This window comes from Trichoplusia ni, chromosome 28 (genome assembly GCF_003590095.1).
Source record: "Trichoplusia ni isolate ovarian cell line Hi5 chromosome 28, tn1, whole genome shotgun sequence".
In the NCBI taxonomy this organism is placed as follows: Eukaryota; Metazoa; Arthropoda; class Insecta; order Lepidoptera; family Noctuidae; genus Trichoplusia; species Trichoplusia ni.
In genome coordinates, this window is record NC_039505.1 from 2,069,594 (window position 1) to 2,086,517 (window position 16,924).

At 41.8% G+C, this 16,924-nt stretch overlaps 2 protein-coding genes across 2 annotated transcripts; both read right to left on the reverse strand.

The window, feature by feature from the left end:
• Positions 1-8,223: 8,223 nt before the first annotated feature.
• Positions 8,224-8,904, reverse strand: LOC113506020. Its single transcript, XM_026888882.1, has one exon. It carries the CDS (start codon positions 8,902-8,904, stop codon positions 8,224-8,226), a length of 681 nt encoding a protein of 226 aa, XP_026744683.1.
• A 1,869-nt stretch (positions 8,905-10,773) lies between these two features.
• Positions 10,774-11,586, reverse strand: LOC113506021. The gene has a single exon (XM_026888883.1). It carries the CDS (start codon positions 11,584-11,586, stop codon positions 10,774-10,776), a length of 813 nt encoding a protein of 270 aa, XP_026744684.1.
• Between the last annotated feature and the right edge of the window lie 5,338 nt (positions 11,587-16,924).

Sequence of the window (16,924 nt, forward strand, 5' to 3'; positions counted from 1 at the left end):
TGGCCCTGAATAAGTCGGAGGCCATGGTGTTTCATGGCCCCCGACGTGCGCCGGCGCCGGGATCACACATCGTGGTCAGTGGGGCCCGAATAGCTGTCGAGTTCACCATGAGGTACCTGGGATTGGTGCTCGACAGCCGATGGGAATTCGGACCCCTCTTCCGGCGCCTGGCGCCCAAGCTGATGGGCGCGGAGGGCGCGCTCTCAACGCTGCTTCCCAACATGGGGGGCCCGAGCACCGCCTGTAGGCGGTTGTACGTGGGAATCGTGCGGTCCATGGCCCTGTATGGGGCCCCTGTGTGGGCGATGGACCTGACGGCCGGCACACTCGCCATTCCGCGTAAACCGCAGAGGGCGATGGCCGTCAGAGTCGTCCGCGGGTACCGCACGATCTCCTACGAGGCGGCTTGCGTACTGGCCGGATCCCCACCCTGGGACCTGGAGGCGAAAGTACTCGCGTCGTTGTACCGATGGCGCGAGGAAGAGCGGGCACGGGGCTCGAGACCGGCGTAGCGACAGATCGCACTGCGCCGAGCTGAGCTCCGTCAGGTCTTAGTGGCGGAATGGCGGCAAAGGCTTCTGCGCCCTGCCGCCGGCCTCGCAACCGTCGAGGCGATCCGGCCAGTGCTCGACGACTGGCTCGGGAAAAGGCACGGCTCCCTGTCGTTCAGGGTGACGCAGGTGCTGTCGGGGCACGGCTGCTTCGGCAAGTACCTGTGTCGCATAAACAGGGAGCCGGACGCTCGGTGCGCCGCCTCTCCCCTGGCGGAGGAAGTTCATGAGGATTTCGAAAAAAAAAAAAGGTCGCATCCGGATGCTTGGACTCGACGTGGCTCTGGGGAAGACCGAAGCTCTTTTGCTGCACGGCCCCCGGAGCCCACACACCGGACAAGATGCGTGCCTGACAGTGGAAGGTGTCCGTATCCCACTGTCAGGCCACATGAAGTATTTAGGACTGGTCCTCGACGGGAGGCTCAACTTCCGGGAGCACTTCAAAAGGCTGGCGCCCAAACTCCGGGCTGCCGCAGCTGCTCTCGGGAGGCTGCTGCCGAACGTCGGGGGCCCCGACGTAGGGTGCCGCCGTTTATACGGGGGGGTCATTCGCTCGATGGCCCTCTACGGCGCACCCATATGGGCAAAGAAGATGTTGCCCGACAGTCGGGCGGTCCTGCTTGGCGCGCAGCGTGCTGTCGCCAACAGGATCGTCCGTGCATACCGCACTGTCGGGCATGAAGCCGCGACTGCCTTGGCGGGGACTCCGCCTTGGGATTTGGAAGCGAAGGTGCTTGCGGGCATCACCGAGCTCCGGTCCCGGGGCATCGAACCCTCGCCGAGGCAGCGCGAGCTATGGAAAAGACAAGCCCGCCTCGTCACGTATCGAAATTGGGAGATACGTCTTTCAAGACCGACGGCGGGGCGGGCCATCTGTGAAGCGATCCGCCCACAACTACAACCGTGGGCGGAGAGGCGGTACGGTGTCTTGACCTACCGCCTCACGCAGATTTTTACTGGCCATGGGTCATTTGGCCACTTATTGTGTCGCGTCGTCAGGAGGGAGGAGTCGACTGCGTGCCATGAGTGCGATGACGATGATGACACCGCATTGCACACTCTGGCCGTATGTCCGGCTTTTGCCGAAGCACGCTCCGAACTCCTGACGACTCTTGGTTCTGTTGATTTGTCCGCGCTGCCGGCTGTTGTGGCTGCATCGATCAGCAGTCGCGCAGCGTGGAATGCATTGGCCTCCTTCGCAGAGACAGTCATGTCAGCGACGGAGACGGCGGAGCGCGCTCGGGAGGAAGATCCCAGCGCGCCCGCCATACGCCGACGTCGTATGGGGCGGCGACGTGCTGCGCACGAGCGCAACTTGCCGCCCTAGCTAGGGTCTGGGCGATAGACACGGGGGTGCATATCGCCCGTCAAAACAGACCCGCGACGGGGGGTCGCATTTCGGTGTGACGGGTGCGACCCCATTACGAGGCAAGGAGGCCGACGCTCTCTACACGTCGGCCTCCACAAACAACGCGAAAGCGAGCCGCCGGCCCCACTCAACGGCCGGCGGATCCCCGCGGCCGGCACAGTGTAGTGATATTTACGTAACTCCACGTGCCGGCATCAAACGCGGCTGACGTCACCCGGCGGTTAGGTTTTGGTCAGTAAGAGTCTGACACTACCCGTCCTCCCCCCCGGCGGGTGTCCATGAGGATTCCCCCGCCAAAAAAAAAAAAAAAAGATCCTTCTGGCCAAAAGAAATGGCGAATCGTTGTTAATTACAGGAAGCTCAACGCCATCACTGTCGGAGATGCTTGTCCTATTCCTAATATCATAGACATCCTAGATCAGCTAGGTCACAGTAAATATTTCAGCACTCTAGATCTGGTATCAGGGTTCCATCAGATTTGTATGAGCGCCGAGGATGCATATAAAATCGTACTTTTTCTGTACCTAATAGTCACTTCGAATACACTAGGATGCCGTTTGGTTTAAAGAATGCGCCTGCCACTTTTCAAAGGTTGATGAACAATGTTCTTTCAGGTCTCCACTGTTTTATTTATCTTGATGATATCATTTGCTACTTCCCACTGTCTCATCTCGCACATTGACAAGCTCAGATAAATATTTCAAGCTCTTAGAAACGAAATTTAAAATTACAGCCAGATAAATGTGAATTTCTACAACGAGAAGTCGCATATCGCGGCCATATCATCACCGACAAAGGTGTCTCTCTGAATCCTGATAAAGTAAAAGCCGTCTCTAATTACCCTACACCTAAAAATCCAAAGGAAATAAAATCTTTTGTAGGATTGATAGGATAGTATCGAAAATTCATTAAAGATTTCTCCAAAATTACCAAACCTCTTACCTCACTGCTTCGCAAAGATACTAAATTCAATTGGTCTCATGATCAAGAAAACGCATTCAATTCCTTTAAAACATTACAACTGCCCCTATTCTACAACACCCTGACTACTCTAAAGAGTTCATTTTCACAAATGACGCATCTAACTATGCCTTAGGTGCAATTATTTCTCCAGGCGAAATAGGCAAAGATCTGCCCATCGCTTATGCTTCCCGAACTCTCAATAGGCTGAAGGCAACTATAGTACAACAGAAAAGGAACTTCTCGCGATTCTATTCGGTGCTCAAACTTTCAGATCTTATATTTACGGCCAGAAATTCAAGATTGTGACTGATCATCGTCCTCTCGTATGGTTATTCAACTGCAGTAAACTTGTTCGATAAAAGCTTAAATTAAAAGAATACGGGTAAAACGAACCTTAATGCTGATGCCTTATCTCGTCCCCCTATGTATAATATAACTAACATTGATCTTACTGATAATTTAACTCATGGAAAATTTCTTAAATCGCGTTCTAGCCCTACTATGTTCGCTACTATAATCTCTAAATTCAATCAAAGTCTTTTAAAATCATCTTGTTCTACTATTGCCTATTCTACATCGATTAATCTAGATTCTTCTAATCCCTATTATGAAGAAATCCTCGAACTGTTACATGACAAAGAAACCTTTATGAACTCCGAAAAGGAAATATGTGGTATTAAGAAAACGAACATTAATAATAAGCTATACGTTCACATGGTCATCAAAGTTCATCACTATGACTCTCGTAGTTATAGAGAAATACTTAAAGTTCTTAATAATTTACGTAATGAACTTACTATGTTTCATTCAGATATACAAGAATTTTTTTATGTCCGACTTTTCCAGTCCCTTTGATAATCTTAATTTTATAATCATTTACTATACATATATATGTATATATATTTTTCGGCGTGGCTCTCTTTTGGGTGTCAGGATAGCCGACATCGGGATAGAGTATTCAATAAAACACACATTCACGCCTCATTATCTCCTTATCGTTTAATCCTAACCCTATCTGGACATATTCCCAACAACGCCCGCCCGTCACCGCTTGCTAAGCGCGCTGGAGAGAACCACCGGCGCAACAAACTCCCCGGCCTTGCGCTCTCCAATCATTACACATTATTAAGTTACTTCACACAATCTATATTCACAATATTAATAACACAATCATCAATTACGTCTCAACGATTATTTACTTTAATAATCACTTTGTAACACGACCATCTTCCAACTTATAATCCACTATTCTAAATTCAAATATACCCGCGCATCTATTTTACAACCAGCCAGTATTGGCGCGAACAGTAACTATATAGGTTTTATGAATGAGGTTGCGAACTATTTATCACCAATAAGGTTTTAATTATGATTTAGTTATTTATTCTCATGCTCATCTCCGACATATTGATTATATAAGTATTTATCACAACAAACTAATTTATCCTAGGTCTAACGGAATACCAACTATTTTAAAAGATAATCATGACTCTCCTATTGATGGTCATATAGGTTCCTCCCGTCTATACAATGAATTAAAAGATTCTTACTATTGGAAAGGTATGAAAAATGATATAGAATCATATGTTAAACGCTGTCCACAGTGCCAGCAAAATAAAGCCTTACGTGCTTGTAATAAAGCACCTATGGAAATAACTTCTACTTCTCACAACCCCTTCAAAGAATGTTTACTGACATAGTCGGTCCATTACCTGAATCTGGTTCTGAAAGATATAGGTACATAGTAACTTTTGAGGACGACCTAACTAAATATTCCATGGCTTATCCTATTACTAATTCTTAAGCCGAACAAACAGCTGATTCAAGTTCATTTGTAATTTGGTATCCCTAAAACACTGTTATCTGATCAAGGTGTTCATTTCATAGCCGAGGTTTATAAATAAATTATTAGTCTATTTAGAATAAAACATTTATTTTCTACTACCTACCATCCTCAGACAAATGGTACTCTAGATAGAAGCCATGCCACCCTTAAAGAATACCTCAAATCATATGTTAATAATAATCAGGATGATTGGTATAAATATTGAAATGAAACTACTTTTACGGATTTTATCGCGGTTTAATTTTAGATTTTAGTTCCCGACGTTTCTACACCTTTGCTACCTGCAAAATGCAAATCTAAAATTAAACTGCGATAAAATCCGTAAAAGTAGTTTCATTTCAATGTCTAACATTTGCGTAAACCTAAGAAACTACTATGTTATAAATATCTCACAACAGCTATTATCCTTACTTAATATATGTATATATAATATTATAATATTAATAAAATAAATGTGAAAGTAACTCTGTCTGTCTGTCTGTTACGCTTTCACGTCTAAACCACTGAACCGATTTTAATGAAATTTGGTACAGAGATAGAGTTGACCTTGAGAAAGAACATAGGATAGTTTTGATCCCGGACTTTTGAAGAGTTCTCTTGGAAACGCGATATAACCGACCTCGACGCGGGCGAAGCCGCGGGCGAAAAGCTAGTTTCCTATAATTCTTCTGTTCATTCTTCTACGAATTTCACGCCTTACGAATTGTTATTTGGATGTAAACCAAATATGCCAAGTTCCATCTATGATATTGAGCCGAATGTCACGTATCCCGATTATATTAAACAAAGGCTCATGAATACTCGCCATATAGCTAGAGAAAACATCCTACGTAGCAAGGAAAGATCTAAAACATATTGTAAGTTCCAGTTAGATCCTTACACTGAAAGTTTTTAGTAGTAGAAGTTGGAGTAGCACACAGAAAGATCACAAGTTATGGTTTTTAGTTGCGTATATTAAAATTCGTAAGAGTTACAAGCAAAGTTTGCAGTGTTTCTTTACTTGACGTTTTCACGGCTGAAAAAGTACTACTGACTTAATTGCTATAATAAGTTAAATTATATACTATGCATTGGCTGACGCGCATTCGATATTGCTGCGTCAACCAAACATGCGATGTGCGGTTGTGAAACCGTACATGTTGGCAAACCCAAAAGAAAACTAGCAACAAATATATGTATAGATAGATACTGTCGAGCAAAGAAACACCGTTACAAAGTTAAAAGTATCGAGATTGTATCAATCAAAGTTGAACGCTAAGTTGTCTGTAGCTTGAGGTCTCCGTCGTGGCTGCTCGGCTCGCTGCTCCGGTTGAGTGACGTTTGATGACGTTAGTTCTTCTTGAGGTCTTCTTGGTATCGGTTGTAACTCTATGTCTTCGAACTGGACTTGGTTCGTGGCGGCCCTGTTCTTATTTTGTCTTATGCAACAAGTTGGGCCGTATCTCCTTATAATCCACCACAACGTTAGCATTACTATGATACCAACTATAGTGTAAGAGATGGCGAACTGATGAATGTCATGATTGGTAACAGTAGAGGGAAGCTGCTCTTCTTGGGTTTGAAGGATGGCTATTTGCTTGTCTGGTTTATCTAAATCCCCCTCCGTGTTAAATGTCACACGGGAACGGTTATGATAGGTTTTGTTTATAATGTTGTTCACCATCGAGTTAAGAGTCGGAACATTTATTTTAAAATCCATCGTCATTTGGCTATTGTATTGATTATGCGAGTGTATGGTAAGTTCCCTTGATTGCAGCGAGCACCCTTCGGATAGGTTCACTATCCCGGTCGTCATTGAGTGTGACGTAACATCATTCTCACATACAGTTCGTAGCGTACAAGTTTCGCAACAAATTGCTAACCAAGCATTCGCAGTATGCAATGGAATCCACTCCTCCTTGCATGACGTTGCTTGTACGTCACAGGGTGACGTAGTTTGGTGACTCAATAGTTTTGCTCCGCATGGAGCATTGTTATTGTAAAGGTTTACAATAACAATGTATATAGGCAGATTTTTGTTACATAGCAGTTTGCCAAGTTGAAAAGGGATACAAAGGTTCAAGTCCTCTTCATTCATCGATACGTAACTATTTTTCCTGAAGTTGACAGCTATGTACCGTGCAGACACTAGTACAATAATCGTTTCTGTATTAATTTAATTCGTAGGTAGTGGTATGGCTTTATATAGTGTGAAATCTTCATCTGATATCAGTGGCACATGTACTTCAAATAAGAAATAGTTAGTCGTGACTCTCGCTCTCATATACAGCAGCTTATACAGATCCTTTAGATGTTCTCTGACATTTTTAACAGGCAAATATGAGGTACTCGGGAGCTTGCTGGCAATCTTCGATAGTTGTTCAATCAAGTTTGTTGGCGTAATCAAATGGACATCTATATGACCTTTATAGACATCGGTTAATGTCTTGAATAACATTTCTTGAATTCTGTTTAGGTTGCTGATGAGCAGGTATGCAGTGAGAGACGCCGTGTTGAAGTAATTTGTGGCCATCATGATTTCTATTTCGGATTCAACTTTCGCTAAGCTCGAATCAGTTTCATTCATAAAGACATCTATTAAGGCAAACTGACGCTGTATATTCTGTTCGTTCTTTTTCAGCACTTGGTTCTGAAGTTCAACGATTGAAGTTTGGTTCCTTAACAGTTCCAGTAGATAATTCTCGTTATTTTGAATAGCTTGTATGTCCTTCTGGTATTTATCAGCAAACCGTTGGTCTAATAAACCGAAAAGGCTGTTAGCGACGTATCCTATTCCATCAACCAGTCCTCGTTTCTTGCGATCACCCAAGTGTTTTTGCGGGGCCAATAATACAGTGTTGTAATACTCCAGTATCTCCATTTCATGATTCAGTTGCTCTAAAGTTGTCCTACAGTATCTCGGATCAGTTTTATGGCATAGTTCGTTCAGTCCGTTGAGGTAAGTTGTTATTCGCTGCACACCTGTCCAATAATTTGATAAATTGTAATACATAAGTAATGTCCACTCATCATGAATCAGCTGTACGTTTGCGATCGTGTCATAATAGATCGGCCGGTCGGGTTCGAAGTTTGTAATACGAGTGCCTGACGTCACGGCTTGACCATATGTTCCAGTCATAAGTGTAAACAATGTCAATAACACTGTCAAGTAACTGAAGAAACATTTATTTCCGTTAGATGAGGGCGATGTTTGTTTCTTTGATAGTTCCTGGGGTTCGTCTTCGACTGGTAATGGTGCCAACTTCACAATAGGACGTTTGATAACACCAGCTTGGGTTTTTACAGTTGTCACCCGAACGTGGCCGTCAGACCCTGGATGAACTTCAAGTATGCGACCCATTGCCCATTTCCCAGGCGTCAAGTTGTCGTCCTTTACCAGTACGATGTTTCCTTTTTGAATGTTCTTTCTTGGCGTGTTCCATTTACTCCTGATTGGAGTTGAGTTAAGTAGTCATCTGACCAATTCTTCCAAAACTGATGTAGCATATGTTGTATTAGCTGCCAACGTTGACGTAAATCGATATTTTGACAACACTGTAGTCGCCTACCGGAAGTGATAAGGTGGCACTACCGGTAAGAAAATGCCCGGGTGTCAAGTAATTTTGGAATTCTTTGGGGTCTTCAGTGAGTGGGCAAAGTGGTCGCGAGTTCAAACATGCTTCAATTTTTGCTAATAGAGTAGTGAACTCTTCGAATGTCAGTTTCTGATCACCCAGTACGCGACGCAGATGATGTTTCATGGCTTTGACGGCCGCCTCCCATAAGCCACCTGCACTCGGCCATCCGGGAGCATTGAAATACCATTCCACTTCCATTTTTGCTATTTCAGTGAAGAATTCCGGCGATAGTTCTTGTTGAAAGTACTCGAATTCGTTACGTAATATCTTTGATGCTCCGATAAAATTAGTTCCACAATCGGAGTATACGTGTTTCGGTGTGCCACGTCTGGCACACATTCGTTGAAAGGCAGCAAGGAAAGTTTCCGAGGTTAAATCCGACGCGAGTTCAAGATGCACAGCCTTAGTAGCCATGCACACGAAGACAACCACGTAGCCCTTCGACGTTTTGACTCCTCTCCCTTTGTTTAGCTTGATCTCCACATGACCAGTAAAGTCTACACCGGTGTGAGTGAAAGGCCGGGATGGGGTGGCTCTTTGTTGAGGTAGATCTACCATGAGTTGATGGTTATTTATTGGTGTATAGCGCTGGCATCGCACGCAACGCCGGAGTTCAGCTTTCACTGTTCGATTCCCACCAATAATCCAGTAACGTTGTCGAATTTGAGCTAATGTGAGACGTGCACCCCCATGAAGCGTTGCTTTATGCGTTTGCTGAATCAACAATTTTGTCAGTCGTCCGCCTCGAGATAGAATGATAGGGTTTTTCATCTCGAAGGGCAAGTTGGTTTTGTTTAGTCTTCCACCGACTCGCATTATTCCTTTGTTGTCTAAAAAAGGGTTAAGATTGTAGATAGGGCTCTTTCTATGTATTGTTGCGTTTGTTGATAATTGTTTAAATTCATCTTCATATTCAGTACGCTGCACATATTTTATTAGTTGCTCTGTTGCTAACGTAACTTCCCTCGTAGTTAGGTAGTAAGTTTCAGGTTTCATTTTGGAGCTGCCACCTCGATAAAGCGCAGCACGTGAGCGATTACTCGTGTTACTTTAGTCAAGGTGCTGTACTTGCTTAGTAAGTGATTTATAAAATGTTCATTATTGCTGTTTGTTAGGGTTGGCTCCGTTTTCAACGTGCCTACGTTTGTTGTAAAAAAAAAGTAACGTTTTTATTCTGATCTTGGGCTTCTGCATTTTTCAGGAAATCTGGTCCGTGCCACCATAAGTTGAAATTCACCAACTTCGACGGTAAAATCCCCCTAGATGCACAGTCGGCAGGGTTTTGTTCCGACTTTACGTATCGCCATTTATCTGCAGGAATGATTCGTTTTATCTCGTTTACTCTATTTGACACGTATTTCTCCCATCTAGTTGAATCTCCTTGCAACCAAGCCAGAACAACTTGAGAGTCACACCATGCTTGTATTGTCAAGTTATATCCAGATAAGACTGCCATGACCTTCTCCATTAGTTTTGACAGTAGCAGCGCTCCACACAATTCCAATCTTGGCAAAGTTGTTTTTTGTGAGAGAGGTGCGACCCTAGTTTTCGCGGCGATCAAAGTTATCGACGGCGTCGAGGTTTGTCTGTCATTAACTCGACTGTATATTACACATGAAAAGGCTTTTTCACTTGCGTCGCAGAATCCCAGCAGTTCGATTGATGATGGCGTTCCAATCCATCGATTTAGTTCAATATGTTTTAACGTTGGCAGGTCCGACTTAAACGTATTCCATTCCTGTAGCATATAGTTTGGTAGTTTTTCGTCCCACGTAAGGTTGCTAGTCCAGACCTTTTGGAACAATAGTTTTGCAGTTATAGTTATAGGCGCTAACCATCCTAGTGGATCATACAGCCTTGAAATTTCTGAAAGCAACCTTCTTTTAGATATATGTTCATTTGTTGACTCCAGATTCCAATCGAAAACGAACGTATCTTTGTTGCGGTTCCATCCAAGCCCAAGCGTTTTCGTAGTGTCTTCAGTTTTAAAGTCAAAGATGTGCTTTGTTGCGATTTGATCTTCCTGTAAGTTTTCTAAAAGTGAGGGGTGGTTGGCGGACCATTTTCTTAAGTTCATGCCGCCACCCTTAAGTAAGTTGATAAGAGAAGTTTGCAGATCTTTTGCTTCCTCTAAATTGTGATGGCCACTGATGACGTCATCGACGAAACATTCCTTCAATAAGATTTTTGCCGCCGTAGGATATTTGTGACCGTCATCATGAGCTAATTGTTTTAATGTACGCATAGCTAGCCACGGCGCACATTTTGTTCCGTAGGTAACGGTGGAAAGTTGATATTCTTGTATTTTTTCATTGGGTGAGTTCCGCCAAACGATTTTCTGTAAGGGTTGTTGTTCTTCAGCCACCCAGATGCATCTATACATTTTCTCAATATCTGCCGTGAATGCATATTGATAGGATCTCCATCTTAGTAGAAGGGCTTGAATATCGTGATGTAAGTTGGCCCCTTTTCCAATAAATTGTTTAAGCTAAACCCAGTGGAGGTTTTTTGCGATGCGTTGAATACAACCCGTAGTTTTGTTGTAGTAGAGTGTTCTCGGAGAACACCGTGATGCGGAAGATAGCACTCTGGAACCGAAGGTGATGCTGGACATGATGGTTTCATGTGGTTCAGTTTGATGTATTCGTTAATGAAGTCCCGGTACATTATGGAGAGTTTTTTGTCTTTGTTGAGTCGTTTTTCTAACTGCAAGAATTGAGAGATGGCAGTTGATTTTGATGTTCCTAGTTTTTCTTCAAAGTTAGGAATTAATGGCTTCTTTACTATGTATTTATTTTCCGAGTCTCTCTTTACAGTGTTTTTGTAGTATTCTTCACATACGTCTTCATCGTTGTTACCTTTGTTACTGGTGATAATGTCCTCGCTCTCCCAGAACTTAGTTAGTTCACATAAGGTGACGTGGCAATTGAACGTTTTCAATTTACCGCATAATATCCACCCTAAGTGCGTCTCTTGCGCAACAGGAGACGATTGTTTGCCTCTGAGTACTCCGTCCAATAGGATTTCTGAGTAAACATCCGCCCCAAGGAGCAGGTCTACCGGGCGAGATATGTTGAAGTCAGGATCGGCCAATTTAAGATTTTCTAGGTGTGGTAAGTTTGTTTTCTCGAACGTTGAGTTGGGTAATTTGTTGGTTAGTTTTTTCATAATCAAAGCTTGTGTGTCGAACTTGTATTCTGAGTAGAGTGACTTGCAGGTCAGTTGGACGCTACTTTGCATTCTTCAGATCCTGATCCTATTCCAGAGAGGACATCGTTGAACTTCTTTCTCGGCAGACGTAGTAGCTGCGCCGCATTTTCAGTGATTAAATTGATTTGGGAGCCTTGATCCAGCAATGCTCGAAGGGTAAGATAAGTTCCATCGCTTGTCTTTACTTTCAGTTGGACTGTAGTAAGTAAAATTTCCAAAGTATTCGTAGATAAATGGTGAGAATTCGGGTTTTGTATAGCTGTAGAAGATTGGCTGGAAGTTGCAACATTTCCGGTCCCAGCTGTTTGTTTCGAATAGTGCAAAAGTGTATGATGTCTCCTATTACATTCCTTGCACGCTTTCGTCGAGTTACATGCCTTGTTGCCATGGCTAAATAAGCAGTTTTTACAAACGTGCAGTTTGTAAACAAGCGCGTTTCGCTGCGTTGCATCGATATCTACGAATTTAGGACATTGCATTAAAACGTGGCTGCCGTTGCAATGGGGGCAATGTCCGAAACCAGTATGATAAGTTCGGGTATAATTTTTCCTTTGTTCGTAGTTAAAGTTAGGACGATGAAAGTTATTTTTGTTGAAAGGCTTCGATAATGTTGGCTTCTGAAATGTGGAGACTTCTTTCTTAGGACTCTTCATGGTTTCGTAAGCCAGAAACTTGCTTTCCAGGAAGTATATAAAGTCATCCAGGTTAGGTATTTCCCGATGATCTTGAAGGTCTTTTATGTATTCTGCGTAAGTGGTCGAGTCCAGTTTCTGCGACATTAGATGCACAATTATTGGGCCCCACAAAGGCGCATCCTTGGTGATGATTGACAATCCGCTGAGACTTTCTTTGATCACATCATGCATCCGTTTAAGATTGTAAGCGTCAGGTTGTTGAATGACTGCTAAGTTAAACATGGTGTTCAAGTACGACGTGAATTGCAGCTGGCGATTGTCGTAGCGTTGGGTTAGCATTTCCCAGCATGGAGCGTAGTTTTCCGCGCTAATAGTCAGATGTTGCACTAATCGCTCCGCTTCACCTCTCAATCTGGTCTTCAAATGCTGCATTTTCTGTGCCTTGTTGATTGTAGGATTGTTATGAATCGTTTCCAAGAAAAGATCCTTGAAGCTAATCCATTGGGTGTAGTTACCCGAAAATTCTGGTACTTCTATTCTTGGAGCTGTTCGCTGGTAATGTGCAGTTGCCCAAATTTTGCTGTTTTATTTATTTATTTTATTTTATTTTTATTTTATTATATTAGGAAAACTTACAGCTAATAACAAAGATTGAACAAGCTTATAGCAAAACTAAAGCCAATTAAAAGTTTCCACTGATAGTAGAGAGAAAACAAAATAACAAAAAAAAAATACAGACAGTATGTCGGTCAAACCAAAAGCACGTAGCGACATATTAAATAATCAGTTTGGATTATGAGCAAAAAAGTGCTTGCACAGAGTTCTTTTAAGTTTACCTAACCCTGTATTGAACAGATCAATATCAATTTTCCTGCAGGTTGCATTATACGACCGGCACGCTCTGATGAGATAAGAATTTTGCCTGTAGGTGGTTCTAGAGGCCGGTGTATAAAGTAAATCAAGATTGCGTAAAAAGGTTCCTGGAACGCGTAATCCCATTTTGCCTACAAACTCGGGAACATCTGAGTGTCCATTCATCGCTTTGAATAAGAAGGCTAGATCTGCAATATTCCTGCTTTCGGAAAGCGGGAGAATGTGAAACTTTTTACACCTTAAAAAATAATTTGGAAGATATAGCTTCGACCGAAATTGAATGTACCTCAGAAATTTCTTTTGTATGCTCTCTATCCGATTGATGTAAACGTTATAATTAGGATTCCAGATTTGAGAGCCATACTCTAGGTGACTACGAACGAAGGAACAATATAGTATTTTGATTGTCTTAATGTTTTTGAACTCCGACGAGATTCTAAAGATGAAACCTAACGCTTTCGAAGCCTTTTTGACTATGTTATCTATATGAGTGTCAAAGATAAGTTTCGAATCAAAAGTTACTCCTAAGTCCCTAATACTGGATACTCTGGCTAAGTTAGTATCCAAGAACTTATATGTGAAGCAAATAGGTTTTGGTTTGCGAGTGAAGGAGCACACATAACATTTAGCGACGTTCAGTTCCAATTTATTAGCTTCACAATATAGTTGAAACCTATCTAAGTCTCGTTGTAGGAGAAGCGCGTCGAATGTAGTGGAAACCTGTTTCATTATCTTCATGTCGTCCGCATAAAGCAAAATTTTGGAGTAACTGAAACAGGAAGCAACGTCGTTGATGAAGATGTTGAATAACAGTGGCCCGAGCAGCGAGCCCTGAGGCACGCCAGATGGAATGTGCATGACTCTAGAGGAGTAACCGTTTAACACAACGATTTGACATCTGTTCTCAACATAGGAGGAGAACCAGCGAAAAAGATTACCCCTTATCCCCATTAAAAATATTTTTTTAATAAGAATAAAATGATCTATCCGGTCAAAACACTTGCTAAAGTCAGTGTAAACAACGTCGACCTGAGACCGCTGAGCCATGCATTCTGATAAGAAGTTACTACAGATTATGAGATTAGTTGTGGTAGACCGGCCTCTCAAGAAACCATGTTGATGTTCGCAAAAACTTAAGTAACAAGTTAAGCTCTCTTCTCAGCTCGTCATATTTGTGCTCAATGTCTAAAAACATAGAGTAATAGTTCTCGCCCTCTGAGCCCTTTAGTAAGGGTTCCAATTCCCAATGTAGTTTGTCAATCGTCTCCCATTTCGATTTAAGTATGGACAGATGATCTTCTAGTTCCCATTTTTCCTGAATTTGATGGATTTCTATTTTAGACATAGCTCTATCTATCGCTTTGAAGTTCATTTCTTGCCGAGCTTGCATGCGTTTGATGTAATCATCGGCGTTTTCTTCAATTCCAGATAAGTCGAACTTAACTTCAATTTCTTGCTGTTGCTGAAGACGGAATCGCAAAGCCAACATATCCTGCTTCGTTGCTTCGTACATTGCTTTAGTTTTCCCGAAAATATCTTCACTGAAATAGGTGATAGTTTTGTCCTCAAATTCTTGTAACAATACAAGATTCTCTCGGCAAAATCACTCCATTGGTTTTCCAAAGAATCGAGTCGTTTAATCAAGTAGTCCAAGCTCTTACGTGATAGGCTATCCTTTTTGTAGTTACTGCACAGGTTCTTGATGCTTTCAAAGTACGTTGATTGAAGTTGAAGTTTTTCCATAGTTATAGTTCACGATATCACTCACGTAGTCAGTTGATATTTAGTAGTTGAGTATAGCGTTGGTTCGCGACTAGAAGATCGCAGTTTGCAACCTTCTTCCAGTCACTTCTCGATACTCAGTATCCTCGTAACTACTTACAATATATGCGCCTTCTCAATCCAACTGGGGCGACCCGCTTGTGGGAGACCAGCTGAACCGATTCGCTATTTTAAATAGAAACTCTGTACACTGAGTATCCGGCTCGAAGGACCATAAAATGTAAGGTCCAGTTAGATCCTTACACTGAAAGTTTTTAGTAGTAGAAGTTGGAGTAGCACACGGAAAGATCACAAGTTATGGTTTTTAGTTGCGTAAATTAAGATTCGTAAGAGTTACAAGCAAAGTTTGCAGTGTTTCTTTACTTGACGTTTTCACGGTTGAAAAAGTACTAATGACTTAATTGCTATAATAAGTTAAATTATATACTATGCATTGGCTGACGCGCATTCGATATTGCTGCGTCAACCAAACATGCGCTGTGCGGTTGTGAAACCGTACACATATTACGATAAAAACGCTAGAGCCAAATCTTATAATGGTGTACATAAAACAATACCATAGATTACGCAAAGATCTTTCTAATATCTGGAAAGGGCCCTATAAAGTAATTATGGTTCATAATAATAACAATGTCACTGTCTTTATGAATCGTAGACATGTCAGATATCATTTTGATGAAATAAAATTGGCTCATGATAATTCTCTTGCAGGGCCATCGCGCCAGCCCTCTGCCTTTCAAGAACCAACTTCACAACACCTATAGTTAATAGTACTGGTCTCTTTTATGACGCTTTAGGAACTCTAAAATATTATGATGACTATTGGAATATTGTAACTTTCTCTGATTTATCTTATATCCAGCCTCATTTTAATTCGCTTAAAAATGTTTTAGAAACATGCAAACATATTTGTAATAATCATCAATCTACTAAGGTCAAAACCGATTGTTGGAATTATAAACAGAGTTTCTAAGTCCTTTAGAAACTCTGTTTATAATTATCAATGTTGAAAATAATTACATGTCTCTCTCTCATTTAACTAATTTTAACGATACATAAAGATAGGTTAAAGATCCGCTTGGATCGGAGTAGGAGGTAGTATGTTAAAAAAAGTGTTTGGTTCACTTGACGAAGATGATGCTAAAACATTCACGGATGCCATTAATGCTATCCAAGATGATCAAAGACATCTAGCCTCAATCATGAAAGATAATGTCCACGTATTGACTTCTACTATTTCATCATTTAACAATACTATTTCTAAACTAAATCAAAACGAATACATTCTTAATGACAATATTAAGAACTTAGGTAAGATTTCAGACACTGTTTCAGCTAATGCCAATAAATTAGAAAAAATAACTCACTTATTAATGACATTTAGCGCTCTCGAAAGTTCCTTGATGATACTCAATTTCAGTCTTAGAGACTTTATTGATGCTATTTTATTCGGTAAACAAAACATAGTTCTTCAAAATAACATCTCTAGTGGCCAAATCCAGGGATAGATTGAATATGGAAAACGCCCGCTGGCAATTGTAGTCTCTAAGACTCTTATTTTAAAGAAATGTATAAATGTTGTTAGTCAAATTTTAATCAAACAAATCCTGATTATATCTAATCACTATAATGTTTTCTAGAGTACTTCGACTCAAATTTGATCTAAGGGGTGATAATATAAATTTCACTTTCCAAATCCAGGGATAGATTGAATATGGAAACATATTCAATCTATCCCTGGATTTGGCCACTAGAGATGTAATTTTGACATAATCTCTATACAAAATTTTAATGTAATAATTCTATCTCCAGCATCCAAATCCATCAATAAATTGAATAGTTATAGAAAACGACCGTTAGTCAACCAATGCAATCAGCCAAAGTAAACGGTAGCCATTGCTACCGCTTTCTTTTAGTAATACGTGAAATTATTAAATGATGTAACGGTTTACTCACGCGTATTTATCGGGGTAGCCCGACTAGTTTCGGACCCAACCGGAGTCCTTAATCATGAACAGACGCGGTGGGATCGCGAGTCGAACCGGTTGGGTCCGAAACTAGTCGGGCTACTATAAATA